The following is a 23147-nucleotide window of genomic DNA, read 5'->3' as shown; positions in this document are numbered from 1 at the left end:
AATTGGGTAACAAGTAACTCCAAGAACTGTCACTCTCTGCAATTACATCAATAAACAGTACCTGACAGTTCAGAGCACACTTTAGAGACCAAAGCAACTGTTTTCATAACAGCGTGCTACCAAATCTGAACTAAAGAGCACTGTTTGTGTCAAATCCATTGCATTGCCATTGCTAGCAACCAATTTTTAATAGGAAACAGAAATGTATATAACAGGCAAAATGTATTCTATTAATGCATCATTGCTACTATGCTAATTCCATCATAAATAGTAAATATAGGTTCACCTTCATTCCATTTATCACACTGACATTTCCTCCACCAGGTACTGAACTGGATTCTTAGTGTAATTCACATTTTTTGGTTTTACTCCTGAGAAAGCAGCCTTTGAAGACAGATTCAATAGTTCAGCGATAACACAGAGCTTGCTTACTACTGAACCCTTTCTGATCACAACAAGTACAAACATATCTGCTGCTTGCATGACCTGTACTCAGTAAAAAGTAATTTACAATCATTTCACAACCTTCCCCGAATCACCATCTGTGACCCCCTCACTCGGCAGTCAGCCTTTGGCTCTGCGTGACTGAGGATGTGGACAAATCTTTTCAACACTTTGCAAAGGTTATTTGTGATTAATCCTCCACAATATGTGTGTATTACATGGATGACTGGTGCATTTAGATAGGTTTGAAGCCTCCAGGAGACAACATTTAAATTTGAACCCACCTCAACACATCCACATATTGATGCTCACAATAACCAGTTGAAGTGTAAGGTAAATGCGGGTGTGGAGGTGCTGTGCTCATACCAAGGTGCTCAGAGGAAGCTGAATTGGAATAATGTTCAAACACTCAATGCCCAAGAGTACGTCACAAAATAAAAACGTTCATCGGCTATTCTGTAACAACTGTATGTTGCCCTGGATAAGGGCGCCTGCCAATAAATAAAATAAATAAAATAATAATAATAACCAGTAGGGATGAAAACTTCACATATTGTATTAACCCTTTAAGGTACAAGGGACATGTGTGTCCCTCAAATACAATGATGCACCTTTCTTATTTTTGCAATGAGGAGCACTAAACAGGGCTTAAAATGTACTGACAGGTTGGATCTGGTCATTTAAATTGTCAGTTTGCTCGTGCAAGTTGAGTTACTCTCAAATGTATTTTAAGAAGAAACCATTTGAACAGCCGCTCAATTCCTTGTGTGTCTTACAGGGTTCAGCTACAGGCACTGCTACACAACTGTAAGGAAGGTCTGTGAAACCGCTTAGGCAAAATAATCGGCTTCACACTTCTTTCTGGTGACATCCTGTGCATTTTCTAACTTATGAACGAAGAGAAAAGATATCGGAAAACTCAGTTCTGGTACTTGAGTGTACAGTAAAATCAAAGGAACTATAGAGGGACAGGAATACTTGCAGTGAGGTGCCCTGTTTAGGAATACCTTTAGTATAATGGCCTATTTAAAAAGACCACCTCAAATAGGCGAATACCCTGAGCAGTGTGACAGTCTGACTGGCATTACAGTAACATAGATCACACATGTCTCAGAACTGAAATGAATTGAATAAATATATGCCCATTTGTTCAGTATGTGACACTGAAACTATTTAATTAGTTATTCTAGGATTGTCTTATTGCAGAGTTATGTAGTGCAGAGAGAGCAACATACCCTGTTTTATTTAAACATCTGATTTCATGATGGCTTTCTTGTCTTTTGACTTTTTAAGGCACTCGAAGAGGCTGTCGAGTATGCTGTTCAATGTACTGCACTTTGTTAATCTGCTTTAAGCCCCTAAGCATTGCAATAAAAGGCTGATTTAATTAAATCAGTAATAACCTTTATACATTAAAAAAAAAAAAAAAACAAGAATGATGCATGCTGCCTTTCGACAAGTTCTCAAATTGGATTTTACATGCTAGATACTGAATAGAGATCACTTGTGTTTTATATATTATTGATTTCTTCAGAGGAAGAAATAGGGCACATGTAAAAAGACAAAGACATCTAATATTAACCTTTCTCTCCTCTTCTAGTGCTGTGTAAATATGAAATGTGAAATTCTGTTCACCTTCAGAATGCTTAGTACTTGTCTTGATGTTACAAACAGCACATAGTACTGCTAAAGGCTAAGCTTCAAATAATTCTGTTATTTTAGATTCTCATTTGATGGTTGATTTTCAAATATACAAAGTCAGTATTTTAGAAAAAATAAATAAAATAGGTGCCTAGCATAGAATTGTCTGAAGATTATCCCTTCTCTCCTCTATATTCAGCTCACCTGAGCAGTTGTTTCTGTAAAGCAGGTAGCTTATCTCTTTGTTCGATCCTAGTTCCAGCCTGCATGTAATCTGAAGAGAAGAGCCAGCTCCGATCATTGGAGCACAGTGCATCCACCAGCACCTTCGTGGAGAGGAAAAACATCACACTTACCTGCATTAACAGTCCACCTTACATTCTGAGGCTCAACTCTGAGATGTTACTTATCAGTCATGGATGCATTAGTGCCCTTCTCTTTGGCTGGGATTCAAGGAGGTTCAAATCCCACCTCTGCCACTGACTGACTCACTGTGAGTGACCCTGAGCAAGTCACTTAACCTCCTTGTGCGTCATCCTGAGGATGAGATGTTAAATCAGTGTCCTATTGTAAGTGACTCTGCATATAATGCACAGTTCACAGCCCACCTCTGTAAAGCGCTTTGTGATGGTGATCCACTATGAAAGGCGCTATATAATAATAATAATAATAATAATAATAATAATAATAATAATATTATTATTATTATTATTATTATTATTATTTATTATTATTATTATTATTATTATTATTTACTCCAGGGAATCTGGAATGGAGAAAGAGGAGGAGAAGAAGTTGATTTCAAAGCACTGAAGCAAGTTGCACTTCATGTACTACAGCTCCTTTGCCTAATGGAAGTTTCTAACAAATTAGTCCCAATCTCAATGATTCAATCCAGCTTTGTCCTCCAAATTATGTTAAGCATGTATTTTCCCCCCATTGCACTTCTAAACAATAAGATTAGCAAACATATCTTGCACTGTATTACATGCTCTATGTCCCACTGAAGGGATGCATCCTGCACAAGTGAGTTGCTTCTGGGAGTTGGAGTCCTTGTTGGAGAAGTAAGCTTATAGTAATCTGTCCTATATCCGCCAGTCACATATCTGCCCAAACCGTTTATCCGCCTTGATCAAGCTCTTCAGCAACATTACTAACGTGTACAGAGCCAGTGCAAACTACTTACAGGAAAGTGAGAATGAGTGCTGCTTACAAATGAAAAAAGTTGGAAATGGAGTAAGAGTCTGGAGTAAGGAAACCAATTCTGGGCAGAATTTAGGGATTGTGTTTTTTTTTTTGTTGTTTTTTTTAGTTCTTCAGCAAAATTAGTTAATAATGAAATCAAGCATTGTAAAGGTAGACGTGATTGATTTCACATCTGCCCAGCTGCCTGCTCAACTCTATAATACTGTTATTTAAAAATGTAAACGTAGTTCAAACACTGAATTGATTATACTACTAACACTGAACATTTAAACTCCAGAAAGTACACTTACCTAGTAAATACTACACTTTTTTTTTAAAGAAGCAACATCACACAATGGCAATCGTTGAGTTCTATTTTACTTTTTTTTTGCAGTAAGCAACCAATTAGCCATGTGTGCGCTCAACCCTCACTCACTGTCAGCAGCCGCTTGGGTGTTTATAGAGTTAACATCGCCCAACAGAAAAGAAACGTACACCAGTACGCCTCTGGTTTTATTTGAAAGGAGATTCAACATTGTTGATTCGATTCCTAAGTCTCAAAGTACTACAATTTGGTAAAATGCGTTGTCCGTCATTCAGGATTTCTCTCGCATACCCCAACGAGAGCTTACGTACCCCAATTTGAAAACCACAGCCACTGTGCATTTTCACATAGGTCTGACATCAACAAATTTGGTAGCACTACATATACAGTACTAGGCGAGACTCACAAGGATTGTTTTGTTAGCACCACAAACTTCAATATTAATTACCTCTTTAAAACCAACATGCATGCCTTGCATCCCTCTACAACTTCAAACTAAAATTAAAAGGCTCTATCTGTTCCCTTCCAAACACAATGATACCTGTATGGACCCTGTAGGCAAGATGCTTGCATATCAATGGACCAGCACCAGTATTTTAACTTGTTATATAATAAAGACATGCATAAGCTCATTGAAACTCTGAATGCAAGCTGATACTGAGCTCTTATCCCACAGAGAGGTATTGAATTCGACAAAACTGACACACAGAGGTGTTCATTAGCCTGTGCTCTCCAATGTTAATTGGATGTATTCATTTGAATATACACTTGTACATCAGCTGCTGCTGTTGCTTAATCGCGCTGCTCCTGCACCTAATAGCATGCTTTTTGTTTCAGTAATAAGTTAGTGTAGGTCTGTTCGATTGTGCTTTTCTGTACAGAAACAATTAAATGAAGACACAAATAACCAGCTAATTATTTAGGGCTTCTTAAACAAAAACATAGGGTACCACAAAGAAGCACTTTACTGGGGTCATCCTGCAAGCAATTGAATTATTTAGGCAGTGACTTCAACCACCCAGGAGCGTGGGTAAGACAATTCTTACCACACGGTCATGTGATCGTTTACAACAAATCAGAGGGCTCTTTTTTTCCCCTCCAAGCCATTTCATAAGCTTGGAGTTCTGTGGGCTGTTGTGTTTATTTACCACAGCCTCCACTCAAATGCCCAACAGGCAGTGAATATATCAGATACTTTGCATACACATGGCAGGTTTACATGAAGCAGAAATCAAACATAGAGAAATAACACAAGCACAATGTATGGACAACATCAAGTTATTGAACCCTGGAGGCAAGGGCCCACCCTGGCAATCACTGCCTAGACTCGTGGGGTGAACTAACCCCAGCCGGTTTAACTTCAGTGTTTCCTAATAAAGACCAGCAACTCAGCATGAGCAGGATTCGAACCAGAAAGCTCCTGATCATATGACTCGCCCTACACGGCGACACCTTAACCTGATGAGGCACAGGGCTTTCTGCTGTGCCAACCTGCAAGGAGTAACTCAGTGACTAGCAAGCTACACTCGTGGGAAATGCGTATATATATATAGTTGTTAATAATATATAAAAAGGCTACCAGAACATGAGCTTCACAATACTTAAAGTGCATGACTAGTTTTTCATTTACAAAGAAAGTACTCCAGAAACAGGGATTGAGCTTATGTAAAAGTTAGTGGATAAATAGAAAATAAATCGAAGAAAGCACTGCAGATGTCTTTTGGGGTCCACGTATTTACATGCTAATTATGTTGGAGTTCTCTGTAAAGTATTTATTTGTATTGTGTGTTGTTGTTGAAACACCCATGCACCAATGCCGTCATGATGGACACATTTCAGCGTTTTCTTTTGATGAATCACCAGCTACTGGGATTCAACCTTGAACAGTTGATTTAAGAGAGCGCAGCACACTGAAATATGATGTGTCAGACTTACATCCATTCAGTTTCTTTTTGATGTCCTGTAGGCTGTATCTTTGGACCCTCATTATTTTCTGTTGTTTGTTACTCAAGCTCCCTAGCTGGTTTAGTGCTTGGTATTATACTTGACAACAATAATAATGTCACATCACTCACTGATGCTTTATTGCCTGCCCTAAGAGAAAAAGGCAGTTTTCCGATTTAATAAATCTTATTCACTGGGGGAAAACAAAACAAAAAAACTGACTCCAATTAAAAACAAATATATCTCAAACCCCAAGAGCCCCAAATGTGCAGAGTGTTTCTTCATCAAAACTCCGATATAAACTGTTTTCTTACTTTCCAGTGAATACTTTTATTTTATTATACTCTCCAAAAGAAGTGGTCGTGGGAGGTGTAATCCACTAACTTGATTTCATTAAATGGTGTACCCAAGCAATCAAAGTGTAAAGCTTTCCTTTTTCTGACATATTTTTAGATGCCTTCTCCCAATAGATGACTCAATTGCTCAGTGAGACGGTGGGCCCTATTTAAAGTTTTAACTCATGAGTTTCTTTTAGAAAATGTCTTTTTAAATGAATAAAATGATCACAACTGGGCTGGCTGCTCAGTATGTAAAAATATATTTAAAGTGTGACTTGTATGTTTAACCACCTATTGTATGACCAGCTATTTATCTAAAGGCAGTGGACATAATAAGCAAAACTACTTATTGAAACAAAAACCTAATCATAACAAGAGGGTTTCTAGCATCAGGACTCCTTTAAATGTGCATTCTACTGATGCAATTATTATGCAACAGCTCCCCCCACTGGAGAAAGTTGCAGCATAAAGCTGCAGTCTCCACATTGTGCAATGTTATACTACTTGTACTTAATCAGGGGCCTATTAACACGGCTGTGCACATTTTAGCTTTCTGTGCTGGCTTGGTTGACAGGTTAGCTTTGCATCCATCCCCCCAAAGGAATCTTTAACAGTAAGGGAACAGGCATCATCCTCCCTTGAAACCTTTTAATTCATCTTGTGAGCCAAATCAGCATGCTCATGCTAGCAGTAACATGCTAGAAATGACAGTGCCAAGCTCTGGTACAGTAAATACAAGAACAAACAAGAGCCTAGTGTTCATGCAGAGACGGGTACGTGAAATCAATGAGGAGATTTAGTCTATTTATCAACTCTGAAGCAGTTTGGTTCTCTTTTGAAGTTTATTCTTCCACAGAAAAGAAAGCATTAGAAACTAGCTGTCCCAGCTCCATCCAAATTACAGACACACTAGTTACGCAGGATAATCCTGTCTCTTACACAGATGAAGCAGAGAAGGGTTAACATCCATTTATTTTTGAAAAAAGTAAAGAAGACTTGTGAATCGTACCTTGTCATACATTCCTGGTTCGCTCTCTTCAATGTATCTTCCATCTAGATTAGATACCATGACTACATTATACAGGTCTGTGGGTAAAAACGATTCCAGGGTCTGCTTCAGCCACCTCCACCTCAGGATGTCCCAATCATTGTAATGTAAGATATCTGAATACATATTAACCATCTTCAGTGACAATTACCTGCACTCTTGTTTTGAGCCTTGAGCCTTACATTCACATTCCATGTGTTGCACATAGAAACTAAGCGGGGTTCCTATTAACTGCAACACAGGAAGTGAACGGAGAAGAGTTCTGGACATGAAGGACTATGTCACTATGAAAGTCAAAAAGCCAAGCTCATGCTTCTACCTAATATTTTTAACAATATAATTGTAACATTTTTTAAACAAATATGTAAAAACTATTATGAAAACTACTGGGGACTGCACCAAAAATTTGTTAAAAAATATATATTTAGAAAGTCCTTTCCTGAAGCCGAGCTATACTTGGTTTTGAACATGTTTGCACAAAAGAGTCTGTACCAGTTTTATAAGGGTTAATGTGTGCATGCAGCTTAAATCTGCACACTGGTCTAACTAAAACACTTAGGAAATACACAGATTAAACTGGATTTGTTAGGGTATTTTACAGCACTAGGGAAGCCCCCTGGATTGAATTAACAAGCTAGTTATCTAAAATCTATATATATATAAACATAGTGTAAGTGCCTAACACTGAAAAAGCTAAATAAATTGGGCCAAGATATAGGCTAAATATTAGTATATTCTATAAGCGTACTGGTCTGCTGTTCTGAGTGGATATAATTTATATACAACCATAGGAAGTTACAGGTTAAGAGTAGTTATACAGGTCTACATTGTTGATTGTGTTTTAATGATGCATCCCTACACATTTTATTTCACAGTATTTCCAATGGAGCTAGGCTGATTGTGTTACAATAGTACTGTAAAATGACAGGATACTTGGAGTAGCTGTCTGCAACATTGCAATGGATTTGCCTTCAGGGGCAGAACACAAGTCCAATATTTTGTCTCCATTCCTCGCCTCCAAGGCCAGAACTGGAAGAAGAGAGGCTGCATGAGGAGGTAGTAGTGCTTGAGCTTGCCGGGCCGGTGCTGCTGGGAGGGGAGTCTAGACCGAGTCTCGCTGACAAAGCACTGCAAGGAGCTGTGTGAGGAGCCTGGGGCATCCTTCAGGAGACTGGATTATCCCTGACACTTGAGACTCTGCATCATTTCAACAGAGAGGTTGAACCTGTTCATCATCACAGCGTACTGCCATCCAGCGGGACATAGCAGCACCTCCCTGAAAGAGTGCATCAGACCCACAACTTCAAAGATATTTATTTAACAAGTTTAACCAAGACAGGGCTCACTGAGGCAAAAGCAAAAAAAAAACAAACACACTGCTATATCTCCACTGTAGTGAATTACTTGTATTAATTTCATAGACAACACAATAACTATATATATATATATATATATATATATATATATATATATATATATATATATATATATATATAATGATTTAATAATTTGATTATATGATTATTATATCCTTTTTTTTGAATGAATAATGTATAAACATACATGATACCAGTATGGTGAATACATTATATAAATATAAACTACACACAAACACACAGTACACTCAGTCCAGTTTTGCAAACCGCCTGTCCTAACTCCAGAACGGGGCATGTGGTAGTGCAGTCTGTTTAAAAAGGCATCCCCTTGTTACAGATACTTTATAAACTGTGATCTATTAGTTACATGGCTGTGCTCCATGCTTCTCCAGGTTCTTCATAGTACTGCTGATCAAAGTGCTGGAGAACAACCTGGCAAATCTGCTTCTGCTTCTGCTTCTACCTTGACTGTTGCAGATCGGTATGAACAACAATAAGTGAATATCATCAATAATAATAATAATAAATAATAATAATAATAATAATAATAATAATAATAATGACATTTTGCTGTAAAAAAAATCCAAAGTTTTAACTTTCTTCATATTTATTCAATGTATTCAGTTGTTTTCTTACCCTCTTACAGCTTTTATCAGAGTTTCCCCGTGTTCCATTCTTATTTAAATAAGTATAGTAATCGCATTTTCTTTCAGCTATATGTATGTCTGCGGCAATGCAGGTGTATCTACACATCCATTGCACATTGTAAACGTCTCGATCAAAACCAGAAAAGCATTTTTGTAAACGTGCATGCAGGCGCTGCATTGTATCTGCATTTCCATTTACGTTGTCCTTTTCAACACATCTTTTTTTTTTTTTGAAACCGAAAAATTATTTTTCACAAAGCAGAACACTTTTTCGACTGGAACAAGTTCATCTGATAAATACTTCCCCCTTTTCCATTTAACTCCGATTCCGCCTCCAGTATTATTTCACAGTAGCGATTCGATTGCTTCTCATCTTGCTTAGTGAATTGGTTGCAATTGAGTGTGTTGGTTCATAGATTACATCTGTTAACACCACTGAAGAAATATGTATTTTGTAAAAAAAGAAAAAAAAAAAAAGCTGGAATATATTTAATGCATGTTGCGTGTATCATAATCAAAGTTATGGTATATAAATATCATACAGGTGTATAATATGTATAATATGTGTACAATATGTAAAATATCAAACACCAGTCTATATTAGCTCAAAGAACATTAAAAAGGCATTGATAAATACTTCTTGTCAATATGCTTGTCTAATTTGAATGAATGACTGTTACCAAGTTTTTTTTTTTTTTTTTTTTTTTTTTTCTTGTTCTGCATTATACAAGACAGTTCCCTTCAGGAGAGTGTTGGTTCAAAATAAAACCCATCTGTACGTTACTGTAGTTTTCTGGGTACATTTAGCCTGCACTGACAGTTTAATAGAAAGGCTTTTGAAATTGTATTCCACCGATCATGCACAGTGCTGTCATAACTGAATGCTGTTTGATACCCTGTGAGATTCAACTGCAGATGAGAAGATGCTGTTTTCGGTGCTGCCACCAAGATTGAGAGGGGCCTTGCTCAGAGTGATGAGAAGTTAAGGTAGTATTAAGATGACTCTCGAGTTCAGTGTCAAAACAGCCATGACTTGTGCAATGCAGAGAAGAGTGCCTCCCACAATGGGGAGTGAATTTGAAATACGTGGCAATAAGAATAATACACTCAAATATATATATATATATATATATATATATATATATATATATATATATATATATATAACTCACCAAGAAGCTGTTATAGCACAGACCATTGCACCGTTATGACACTACATTATGTCAGTATTAATATAATTATGTGTTTTTGTATTTTTATTTGGTGGGAAAAATACATTAAAACCTTACTTTGGTCCTAGATATGTTGTCTAAATGCATTTTAACTGGTACCTGTAGTACATCATACTAAAATTAGCACTTGTAAGTGAAGGAAAGGTATGCATTTTAAAATTATCTTTTACAATCTTACACCTATTAACCCCAACTAAAACAATGGCATGTTATTGTACTGTTCATGCCATTTACTGGCCTAACACATGTTAATTATACACTATTTATGAGACTGCAAATTAATTCTAAAAGCATAATGCAAGACAAGAAGAAATTGTATTATTTGTTATTGAACATAAAATGGAATAACATGTATTTTAATGCACAAAGTGTGCTTGTTTTGCTATAATTATTAAAAATGTTTGTTTTTTATTCAAAAGGTGAAATTGAATACTGGTTGCATTATTTTTGTTATTAAAAATGTACACTACTGTGAAATGATGTAAGAGTGAGAATTGCACTTTTTACTTTTTTCCAAGCTTTTCAAATATCGTTTAATTTAAAGAATTCAACCCCGAAATAAACAACACACACAATTAAATAAGCAAAGATTCTTGTTTCAAATCAAGCATGTATTTAACACAATAATTTACTATGAAGCAACAAGATCATATCAAGCATACAAAAAAATGTGGAGAATATATTTTGCACACTGGTATAAAGTATTTGGGTTACAGTCAAATAAAATTGTTCTTTGTGTAAGTTAACAAATGCATGTAGCATATAAGGTAGTTAGTTACAAAGCATCCATATAATGTCCCTAAAAAAAGCGAGACAAAAATGCAGTGTTAAAATTGCTTCACTAGTGTATGGTACTTTCATATTCAGTTTTTGAAGGAGACCAAAGAGCACAGTAATATTAAAGTTGATTGTAAACGTTAGAGAGAGGCATGTCATATTTTACATGCACACACTTCTGTAAACCATCGAAGGATTACTTCACTGGGTATCAACTTTTAAACACAAACCAGCTGTTAAATAATATATATTTTAGAGTTTATGTGGGATAACACATTGGGCTCATAAGACAAACATACTGTTTAGCCCAGTACTTCAAAATGCTTCACCAGTTCCCACAGACATCATTCAATTCACTACCTGCTGTATTGTTGTTCCTATCTCTGGGGATATGATATTAGAAAACTGACGTTCAAATTTGTTTCCTGACAGATGATTAAATCCAGGGATAATACTATAGTGCGATTTGTAAATGTGGGCAAACTTAAAATAATGCTATTTCTATTAAGACAATGGGTAAAATTTGTTGGAAAAAAGCTTCTGAAACTGAATGTTCAATTACAGTACTTTTCCAAGAGACTGTCACAGCACAGTGGTACGTCGGTTCTGCAGACTACGCATGGATTCATTCCTGTTAATGACACCTGCTGGCACTCCTACGCATCTCATCCTACTTCATGGTGCCCATCTCAAATCAACAACGTTTAACAACAAACCAAGGACAATTAAAAGCCACTGCATGTACAGAAATTGCCAATAGTAATGTGGGCATGCTGCAAATAACAGGACCAATTCTACTAAACCCAGACCAGTATTTCAAGACTAGTACAAATTGACATACTGTAGTGAGATGGACACTTTTACTGTACTGAGATGTACGAATTAAGATAATTGTAGCATTATGGTAAGTTTGTACACATTCTGAATAACCCTGATCATTTGCATCACACTGGATGTAACCCACTAAAGCTTTGTAAATAACCCATTGTACGCATGCTTTTAAAACTGTACAAAAGACAGCAACCACAAAATCTTTACAAATGCTGTACAAACACTGATTTTAAGTAGGAAAAAAAGGATAATCATAAAATGATGGTCCCAAGGTTGTTGCCTGCATGCTTCTTGCCATTCAGAGGACATGAATGACAATTCGTCTATACTGACTAAAAACCACACAGACCATTCCAGATATTACAGTACGAACTGTAGAAGTCTGTTTTCCACATTTTCCTGAAATGTATGAAGGTCACATTTGAGTGCAAGTTCATGATTGTACTGTAACCATAGTCACATAGCATACTGGTTCTATCCTCTGAAATACTGCTTCCTCCTCTTTCAAAATCAATATGAAGCAGCGGCAACAGCAGCAGCATCAAGTCTGTAGTGGTAGCTGTGTGCATTGAATTGACTTGGTGATGTAGCGTATCTCATTGTAGCACTGCTTCAATAAGTGTGTGTCTGTGATAAACAGCCAACACTTTTCTCTGACTTAAAAGAAAGTTTTCTGTTGGTGCACATGAACTCCTTGCTGGGATAGCGGTTAAGAAATGACATCATGAGCATCACTGTTCGGTCTCTGCCTGACTGACACGGGAGGGAGAGGCTTACCATAAAAATCTATTGGAAGAGAAGAAGAAAGACAGAAGAAAAAAAAAACATCAGCATTTACACTAAAACCAGAATTCTTTGACATTTCACTGCAATGTTTTTCATTTACCCTATGCATTAGGATGCACCAAATGTTGACATAACATTTGGTGCATCCTAATGCATAGGGTAAATGGGGCTTATCAGTGCAGTGTAACTGTACTCCAACTGCTGAAAAACTCAAGAGAGTTAGTAAATATAAGTAGCTTTCAAGACAAATACACTCAAACACACACAACATTATTATTGGAAGGATGCAAAAACCAGAAGAAAGCAATATATTAAAGATAGGGGTATAGAACAGTATGTAGAATTGTTATATGGCACAACAGTGTTAAAAAGTAACTGACTAATGTTGTTAGATGCACAGAACAGCAAGGAAACAAACTATGATAATCGACAATGAAAATGTTGGTGCATACACATCAAGCAGAAAAGCGGTTGTCAATATGGATTACAATGAAGAATGCCTGGCTGAATGGAACTGAAAGCCATGCTGAGCAACATCAAATACAGTTACCAGAAAGTTTTGTATCCCCCAGTGGTTCAAGTTTAGGAAGTCTATTAACTTTGGGGGTACCCCAGCCAACTATAAAAAATACAAAAATACAGTAATATCAACCTTTTTTTTTTTTTTTTTTTTTTTGTTAATGCCAACAGGCTGATACATTCTGAAAAACAGATTCCCTCTTGGTTTGGATTACATTTTAAACTGCTTTCTGTATCATGGGTGTAAAATATGCTTTCATATATTTATCTCAAGAATTTCACTTTGTTTTGCAATGGGGTGGTTTAAAAACTGTCAGTGGCTACATAGTTTTCTACTCTTCATTTTCACCCTGACCTGCAGAATATTTTCCCTTCCTGTTAAGTGAGCAGTAGGACCCTTCTTGACCGTGCACTCTTGTTTAATGCTGCATATAAGAAGGGGTCCAAATCTCTGCTGCACAGGAAGTTGATCTATAGGGTGGTGGCAAGATCAGTGGGCTTCAAAAGGTGTCAAAGTGACAATAAAGCCTGACAAACTAACAATCTAAAAAAATAAATAAATAAATAAGGCACTTGAAAGAAAGTTAAGGATAATGAGAGGGAGTGTTTCACAAAGCACAGGACTGCTTTAAAGGTTACAAAATGTTCCTGACCTGGCTTTTCTTCAGCTTTGTCTTCACTGCCGTTACTCACCGGGAGGCTGGGGTGGTGTTGGGCTCTCAGGGACAGCATCGTCCATGCTGGCTGGTTCAACCTTGTGCCTCCTCTTTAGTCTCAGCTTTGACTTGGACTTCTTTTTGGCTTGGTCAAGAACATTGAGAAAAGGTTCAATTTTAATGATGCAATGTTTTTATACTGTATCCAAGGGCTGCACACATCTGGCCCTTGAGGTCAACCTGGTTTTAGCAGCATAATTTAATAAACTGATTAAGGAACGGAACCAGGTTAAATTGTTTTGAATATGTCACGTAAGGTAGAAGTGGAACAAAGACCAGGAGGGCTCCTGACCTCAATGACTGGGATTGTGGGCATCATCGGGCCACTTTAACCTGCATGCAGGTAAACATTTCATTAAATCTCATGTAGAATGGACCTTGAACCGGAGTGGCCCACCCTTGACATACAGGATCCTCTGAGCAGCGCACAGTACAGCATTTAAAGCTTATTTTAACACAACCCGCACTGTCTGCTGTGCCCTCAGCCTAAATAATATAACAGCCAGTACACAATTTTAGATGAGCGGGCATTGCATGTTAATGGAATACAAGCTCAGAATGGAAGGATTTTAAGCAGAGAGTGTTTATTGTCTATGTTTAAAGCTCCTTTGTGTATAACAGCTTAAAACACTGTATTCATTGACGGTACAGATAAAGGATGCACAGATGCAAATGGTATGCTAGCCACTGATGAGCCTCCATGGACAGGACTGCATCTTCCGATACCCAACAGTTGCGATGTTCGTACATGTTACATTTTTTAAGACAAAAGACATTTAGTTCAAGTAATTTAATCTGGCACTGTCACCTGCCAATCTTTGAAAACAATCCTAAACACACACAATTGAAAGCCGTACAGAGATTGTTCTCTCTCACCCGAGTCTACGCTGTCTGGGGTCTGGCGCTCACTCTCCTCCTCCTCCTCCTCCTCCTCCTCTCCCTCTAGCTGCTGGTTGAGAGCGGTGATGTAGTTGTGGACTATCCCACTGTTGCTCAGCTCTCTGCCAGGGTTGCTCCCAGTCTCCATATCCTCAGCACCCTGAGTGGGCTGCAGTGGTATTGCGCCAGACTTGCTTTCAGGCTGCTCTTTCTTCTTTTCCTTGTCCCCTTTCATTTTTTCTTCATTCTAAAGCCAGAAAAAGAATCAAGCCTTGGCCCTGCAATGCATGCTTGCTTAACAAAGGGACACTAAAGTAGCTAACATCCCATTTCTTCAGATCATGGCACTTCTATAATCAGAACAGGGCCACCATACCGTTTGATAGATGTTTAAATTGCTCTGGAAAAATACATGACCCAAGCGATTACCACTTGCAGCAAAGTCTGTTTTCCAGAACTACATCACTTATGAAACTGCTTGCTGTCAATCATCAGTCCGTGGGCAAAATTTGATAAGAAGGCTCCTGCAGACCTGTGATTGATCTTAAATCATGACTAACGTTTACATGCAACAAAGTGATACAGCTCTTCTAAAATTACAAAATGAATGTCAGGTTAATTATATACATATGCAAATAAGACACAGCTTCTTTGCACAAAAGTGTGTACTACATATCAAGGTCTACTCTGGAGCTTTGATACGTATAGCTTACTGTGTACCTTGATTAAGCTGGTTACTATGACTCACTTTCATACAATGTGGAACACTATAATGAAATAAATGAAGCAGGAAATAAGGCATTTACATTCCATGCTCAAACTAGATGAAGGTAAACAAAGGTAAGCTGCTTTAAGGAACTCATTTTAAAGGCTCAACATATGAAATATGTTTGAAACATACTGTTTGCACGAGCCTGCTAAAAAAGAGCGAGGCTGAAATATGTACATATATATGCTTGATTGCCTGCATTTTGATACCTGTGCTAAGGAATGTCCATACCATGTTTAAACACAAATGGTTCTGATGAATGTTGAACTAAACAATAATATGGAAGGGCAGCTAAAGGGCTACTGTAAAAGCAAACAGATAATGTTATCTAAATAGACTAAGGAAACTAAAGAAAACAAGTTTTGAAACCTTAATTGAATATAAAGAATATTTTAAAACAGCAATTTCTGACTGCAATCTATTCAAAATCACAATGGTGCTGTTATTAGGCAGTGGGGTCAATGACCAATTTAATGAAGAGGGCATGAAAAAAAAAAACACTAAAAAAACACAGTGCGCTATTTATAAAGCTTTAGGAATGTTTTAAGTAATGGTTTGCCAAGGTTTGCTGACAGTTTTGAAATTATATTTTAATATAATGCGATTTAAAAACATACCTTAAAGTTTAGTTTATGGGTCCCACAGTATCCTGTCTAGCAGAGTATTAGATATCCTTTTGAAAGCACGCACCTGTGTAATGACATTGTTTAAGGGCTGAAAAGGGTTAACCATGGTGCCAGCCTCAGGATCCTCTCCCTCAGCCTCTTCTTGTTCTCCCTCCTCCCTGACAAAACAAACGGGCCCAATATGTAAACAACTCTCATACTCCCAGATCTCTGCTGCCTCCCGCTGAACTCCCACATCTCCTAATAAGGAAGCATCCCATGTATTGGAGAAAGCATTTCTCTAATGAGAGAACAGGATCCCTTTACCAGCCTTTATTTAAGAATTCTGAAGCATAAGAAATGTGCAGGTAACCCAGCTGTTTATCTTTTTTCTGCAGAGGAATGTAAATATTATTGCTCATTAGTGTATTTATTACATACCCAAGGTGATTTACTGGAAATCCGAGGTGATTTTGAAACTGTCTGTATCATATCTGTATGCCAAACTACTATACAAGCTCAGGAATTTATTTTTAAAAAGGTAAAAATAGAGGAAATACATGTGCTTTTTTCCATAGCCATTCATAGTAGTACCCCACTTTCATGATCCAGATCTGTACAGTATTACCCCACTGGCCTTTCCTCTCACAATCCCTTTCTGTACAGTACAACCCCACTCACATTTCCTCCCATGATCCTGTTCTGTACAGTACTACCCCACTCACCTTTCCTCTCATGATCCTGTTCTGTACAGTATTACCCCACTCACCTTTCCTCTCATGATCCTGTTCTGTACAGTATTACCCCACTCACCTTTCCTCTCAATCCTGTTCTGTACAGTATTACCCCACTCGCCTTTCCTCTCATGATCCTGTTCTGTACAGTATTACCCCACTCGCCTTTCCTCTCATGATCCTGTTCTGTACAGTATTACCCCACTCACCTTTCCTCTCACAATGCTGTTCTGTACAGTATTACCTTTCGTCTCATGATCCTGTTCTGTACAGTATTACCCCACTCACCTTTCCTCTCACAATGCTGTTCTGAACAGTATTACCCCACTCCCCTTTCCTCTCATGATCCTGTTCTATACAGTATTACCCCACTCGCCTTTCCGCTCATGATCCTGTTCTTATTACCCCACTCACCTTTCCTCTCATGATCCTGTTCTGTACAGTATTACCCCACTCACCTTTCCTCTCATGATCCTGTTCTGTACAGTATTACCCCACTCACCTTTCCTCTCATGATCCTGTTCTGTACAGTATTACCCCACTCACCTTTCCTCTCATGATCCTGTTCTGTACAGTATTACCCCACTCACCTTTCCTCTCATGATCCTGTTCTGTACAGTATTACCCCACTCACCTTTCCTCTCATGATCCTGTTCTGTACAGTATTACCCCACTCACCTTTCCTCTCATGATCCTGTTCTGTACAGTATTACCCCACTCACCTTTCCTCTCATGATCCTGTTCTGTACAGTATTACCCCACTCACCTTTCCTCTCACAATGCCGTTCTGTACAGTATTACCCCACTCACCTTTCCTCTCATGATCCTGTTCTGTACAGTATTACCCCACTCGCCTTTCCTCTCATGATCCTGTTCTGTACAGTATTACCCCACTCACCTTTCCTCTCACAATGCTGTTCTGTACAGTATTACCCCACTCACCTTTCCTCTCATGATCCTGTTCTGTACAGTATTACCCCACTCGCCTTTCCTCTCATGTTTTTTGTCCCACCACGTTTTCCTCTCATGAATTCCCTCTCCTGTTCTGTACAGTATTACCCCACTCACCTTTCCTCTCATCCTGTTCTCACACCTTTCCTCTCATGATCCTGTTCTGTACAGTATTACCCCACTCACCTTTCCTCTCATGATCCTGTTCTGTACAGTATTACCCCACTCGCCTTTCCTCTCATGATCCTGTTCTGTACAGTATTACCCCACTCACCTTTCCTCTCATGATCCTGTTCTGTACAGTATTACCCCACTCACCTTTCCTCTCATGATCCTGTTCTGTACAGTATTACCCCACTCACCTTTCCTCTCATGATCCTGTTCTGTACAGTATTACCCCACTCACCTTTCCTCTCATGATCCTGTTCTGTACAGTATTACCCCACTCACCTTTCCTCTCATGATCCTGTTCTGTACAGTATTACCCCACTCACCTTTCCTCTCATGATCCTGTTCTGTACAGTATTACCCCACTCACCTTTCCTCTCACAATCCTGTTCTGTACAGTATTACCCCACTCACCTTTCCTCTCATGATCCTGTTCTGTACAGTATTACCCCACTCACCTTTCCTCTCATGATCCTGTTCTGTACAGTATTACCCCACTCACCTTTCCTCTCATGATCCTGTTCTGTACAGTATTACCCCACTCACCTTTCCTCTCATGATCCTGTTCTGTACAGTATTACCCCACTCACCTTTCCTCTCATGATCCTGTTCTGTACAGTATTACCCCACTCGCCTTTCCTCTCATGATCCTGTTCTGTACAGTATTACCCCACTCACCTTTCCTCTCATGATCCTGTTCTGTACAGTATTACCCCACTCACCTTTCCTCTCATGATCCTGTTCTGTACAGTATTACCCCACTCACCTTTCCTCTCATGATCCTGTTCTGTACAGTATTACCCCACTCACCTTTCCTCTCATGATCCTGTTCTGTACAGTATTACCCCACTCACCTTTCCTCTCATGATCCTGTTCTGTACAGTATTACCCCACTCACCTTTCCTCTCATGATCCTGTTCTGTACAGTATTACCCCACTCACCTTTCCTCTCACAATGCTGTTCTGTACAGTATTACCTTTCCTCTCATGATCCTGTTCTGTACAGTATTACCCTTTCCTCTCATGATCCTGTTCTGTACAGTATTACCCCACTCACCTTTCCTCTCATGATCCTGTTCTGTACAGTATTACCCCACTCACCTTTCCTCTCATGATCCTGTTCTGTACAGTATTACCCCACTCACCTTTCCTCTCATGATCCTGTTCTGTACAGTATTACCCCACTCACCTTTCCTCTCATGATCCTGTTCTGTACAGTATTACCCCACTCACCTTTCCTCTCATGATCCTGTTCTGTACAGTATTACCCCACTCACCTTTCCTCTCATGATCCTGTTCTGTACAGTATTACCCCACTCACCTTTCCTCTCATGATCCTGTTCTGTACAGTATTACCCCACTCACCTTTCCTCTCATGATCCTGTTCTGTACAGTATTACCCCACTCACCTTTCCTCTCATGATCCTGTTCTGTACAGTATTACCCCACTCACCTTTCCTCTCATGATCCTGTTCTGTACAGTATTACCCCACTCACCTTTCCTCTCATGATCCTGTTCTGTACAGTATTACCCCACTCACCTTTCCTCTCACAATCCTGTTCTGTACAGTATTACCCCACTCACCTTTCCTCTCATGATCCTGTTCTGTACAGTATTACCCCACTCACCTTTCCTCTCATCATCCTGTTCTGTACAGTATTACCCCACTCACCTTTCCTCTCATGATCCTGTTCTGTACAGTATTACCCCACTCACCTTTCCTCTCATGATCCTGTTCTGTACAGTATTACCCCACTCACCTTTCCTCTCATGATCCTGTTCTGTACAGTATTACCCCACTCACCTTTCCTCTCACAATGCTGTTCTGTACAGTATTACCCCACTCACCTTTCCTCTCATGATCCTGTTCTGTACAGTATTACCCCACTCACCTTTCCTCTCATGATCCTGTTCTGTACAGTATTACCCCACTCACCTTTCCTCTCATGATCCTGTTCTGTACAGTATTACCCCACTCACCTTTCCTCTCATGATCCTGTTCTGTACAGTATTACCCCACTCACCTTTCCTCTCATGATCCTGTTCTGTACAGTATTACCCCACTCACCTTTCCTCTCATGATCCTGTTCTGTACAGTATTACCCCACTCGCCTTTCCTCTCATGATCCTGTTCTGTACAGTATTACCCCACTCACCTTTCCTCTCACAATGCTGTTCTGTACAGTATTACCCCACTCACCTTTCCTCTCATGATCCTGTTCTGTACAGTATTACCCCACTCACCTTTCCTCTCATGATCCTGTTCTGTACAGTATTACCCCACTCACCTTTCCTCTCATGATCCTGTTCTGTACAGTATTACCCCACTCACCTTTCCTCTCATGATCCTGTTCTGTACAGTATTACCCCACTCACCTTTCCTCTCATGATCCTGTTCTGTACAGTATTACCCCACTCACCTTTCCTCTCATGATCCTGTTCTGTACAGTATTACCCCACTCACCTTTCCTCTCATGATCCTGTTCTGTACAGTATTACCCCACTCACCTTTCCTCTCATGATCCTGTTCTGTACAGTATTACCCCACTCACCTTTCCTCTCATGATCCTGTTCTGTACAGTATTACCCCACTCACCTTTCCTCTCATGATCCTGTTCTGTACAGTATTACCCCACTCACCTTTCCTCTCATGATCCTGTTCTGTACAGTATTACCCCACTCACCTTTCCTCACAATCCTGTTCTGTACAGTATTACCCCACTCACCTTTCCTCTCATGATCCTGTTCTGTACAGTATTACCCCACTCACCTTTCCTCTCATGATCCTGTTCTGTACAGTATTACCCCACTCACCTTTCCTCTCATGATCCTGTTCTGTACAGTATTACCCCACTCACCTTTCCTCTCATGATCCTGTTCTGTACAGTATTACCCCACTCACCTTTCCTCTCATGATGCTGTTCTGTACAGTATTACCCCACTCACCTTTCCGCTCATGATCCTGTTCTGTACAGTATTACCCCACTCACCTTTCCTCTCATGATCCTGTTCTGTACAGTATTACCCCACTCACCTTTCCTCTCACAATCCTGTTCTGTACAGTATTACCCCACTCGCCTTTCCTCTCACAATGCCGTTCTGTACAGTCTCACCCCACTTTCCTCTCACAATGCTGTTCTGTACAGTATTACCCCACTCACCTTTCCGCTCATGATCCTGTTCTGTACAGTATTACCCCACTCGCCTTTCCTCTCATGATCCTGTTCTGTACAGTATTACCCCACTCACCTTTCCTCTCATGATCCTGTTCTGTACAGTATTACCCCACTCACCTTTCCTCTCATGATCCTGTTCTGTACAGTATTACCCCACTCACCTTTCCTCTCATTATCCTGTTCTGTACAGTATTACCCCACTCACCTTTCCTCTCACAATGCTGTTCTGTACAGTATTACCCCACTCGCCTTTCCTCTCATGATCCTGTTCTGTACAGTATTACCCCACTCACCTTTCCTCTCATGATCCTGTTCTGTACAGTATTACCCCACTCACCTGTCCTCTCATGATCCTGTTCTGTACAGTATTACCCCACTCACCTTTCCTCTCATGATCCTGTTCTGTACAGTATTACCCCACTCACCTTTCCTCTCATGATCCTGTTCTGTACAGTATTACCCCACTCACCTTTCCTCTCATGATCCTGTTCTGTACAGTATTACCCCACTCACCTGTCCTCTCATGATCCTGTTCTGTACAGTATTACCCCACTCACCTGTTCTCTCATGATCCTGTTCTGTACAGTATTACCCCACTCACCTTTCCTCTCATGATCCTGTTCTGTACAGTATTACCCCACTCACCTTTCCGCTCATGATCCTGTTCTGTACAGTATTACCCCACTCGCCTTTCCTCTCATGATCCTGTTCTGTACAGTATTATCCCACTCACCTGTCCTCTCATGATCCTGTTCTGTACAGTATTACCCCACTCACTTTTCCTCTCATGATCCTGTTCTGTACAGTATTACCTTTCCTCTCGAGCCTGTCGCACTCGCTCGGCTCTCTCCCTTTTCTCCTGGTCCTCCTGTGCTTTCTGCTCTGCCGTGTCTTTCTGCACCCGCTTACTTAAAGCCTCGAAATCCTTTGCCACATTGTTCAACAGCCAGCTGAGACCTTTTCTTATGGATTTATCTTTTTTTTTTCCATACCCACGAACTGCTGAACATGGCTCCTGGAAGTATACACATAGAGATAGCCTCTGTTAACTACTGCCTGTATTCAAGACATATCTGTCAATTGTGATGAGCCCATGTGTATTTACAGTCTATTTCAAATTACCTGTAAAACCAAAAAAATGGGTCTAATTGAATGTTCTAAACAGTAGATCTTAATGCAGCCGTCCCAAAACTTGTGAATCCTTCCTTCTCAGACTTGTATATTGAATTGTATTCAGCTGTGCTATTAAGTAGGTCATTAATTAATCTCAAGGCAAAAACATAAGCAGAACGAATAGAGTTAAATGGAAACAGTACATTACTCCAAGGACATAACTCCAGCAGACCAAGGACTTGGGGTTTAGGGTTTAAGATGCAAGGACAATCAACCTCAAAGCACCTAGTCTGTGCAGCAATATGGGGACTTATCACCACACTTAAAACTCCCTTTGCTGCACATGGGATTGAAGGTGGTGTCAGGGAGGATCATAAAGTAACACCTGCTGCATCAGGGAATCTATAGTGAAGTGGCTGGATAAATGGGCTGAATGGTGTTTTTAGGTGAGCTTTGCTCTCCAGATATTTGATAAAAAAGGACAATCCTGCAGCTACCTATTGTTTTCATGTTTGCTGACAGAGTCTAAAGTCCCATCACCTGCTGTAAAACAAACCCAAAGCGTCTCAAGGGCAGACACGCCTGGAACACAAACAGAGCTCTTTCTACACAGCATACTTACAATTTGACACAAGCACTTGTTTTCATTAACAAGCTTTCTCAGGGCCAGGTACTCAATGATGTCTGCTTTAGCTAGTGCCCCATCTCTGTCCTGTTTATTGGCCAGCCTAAAAAACATATATTAGGCAAGTATAGTGTTACTGCAGTACAATATACTGTGCTGTAAAATGCAGTCAGTTTAACAGGGACTGAAAACACAATTCAGGTTGAAAACTTTGTTTTTGATCTAATCTTTGCTAAACATTTTATGAACCTTAATCACCTGTCGACGGAAGCGTATGGATTAAGGGTTTTAATCACATCGTATCACCTTAATGTTAA

General features: G+C 39.4%; 1 protein-coding gene and 1 pseudogene across 5 annotated transcripts in view; both read right to left on the bottom strand.

Annotated features, from left to right (window-relative positions):
* Nucleotides 1-2239: 2239 nt before the first annotated feature.
* LOC121321109 lies at nt 2240-8975 on the bottom strand (annotated as a pseudogene).
* A 1795-nt stretch (nt 8976-10770) lies between these two features.
* The window catches only part of LOC121320977 (ADP-ribosylation factor-like protein 13B), a 28287-nt gene continuing 15910 nt past the window's right edge, over nt 10771-23147 (bottom strand). For 2 of the 5 annotated variants that reach the window (XM_041259841.1, XM_041259840.1), the window contains 7 exons: nt 22828-22933; nt 21905-22107; nt 16148-16241; nt 14686-14935; nt 13787-13894; nt 13125-13193; nt 10771-12574 (listed from right to left, as the gene is read on the bottom strand). In XM_041259841.1, coding sequence (XP_041115775.1) covers nt 12498-12574; nt 13125-13193; nt 13787-13894; nt 14686-14935; nt 16148-16241; nt 21905-22107; nt 22828-22933 — 907 coding nt within the window. In that variant the 3' untranslated portion in view covers nt 10771-12497. Of the gene's footprint in view, nt 12575-13124; nt 13194-13746; nt 13895-14685; nt 14936-16147; nt 16242-21904; nt 22108-22827; nt 22934-23147 lie in introns of all 5 variants that reach the window. The other 3 variants (XR_005950894.1, XM_041259842.1, XM_041259843.1) reach the window with 3 other exon arrangements.

Source organism: Polyodon spathula, chromosome 9 (genome assembly GCF_017654505.1).
Source record: "Polyodon spathula isolate WHYD16114869_AA chromosome 9, ASM1765450v1, whole genome shotgun sequence".
NCBI lineage: Eukaryota > Metazoa > Chordata > Actinopteri > Acipenseriformes > Polyodontidae > Polyodon > Polyodon spathula.
This window is presented reverse-complemented; position numbering and strand designations above follow the sequence as displayed.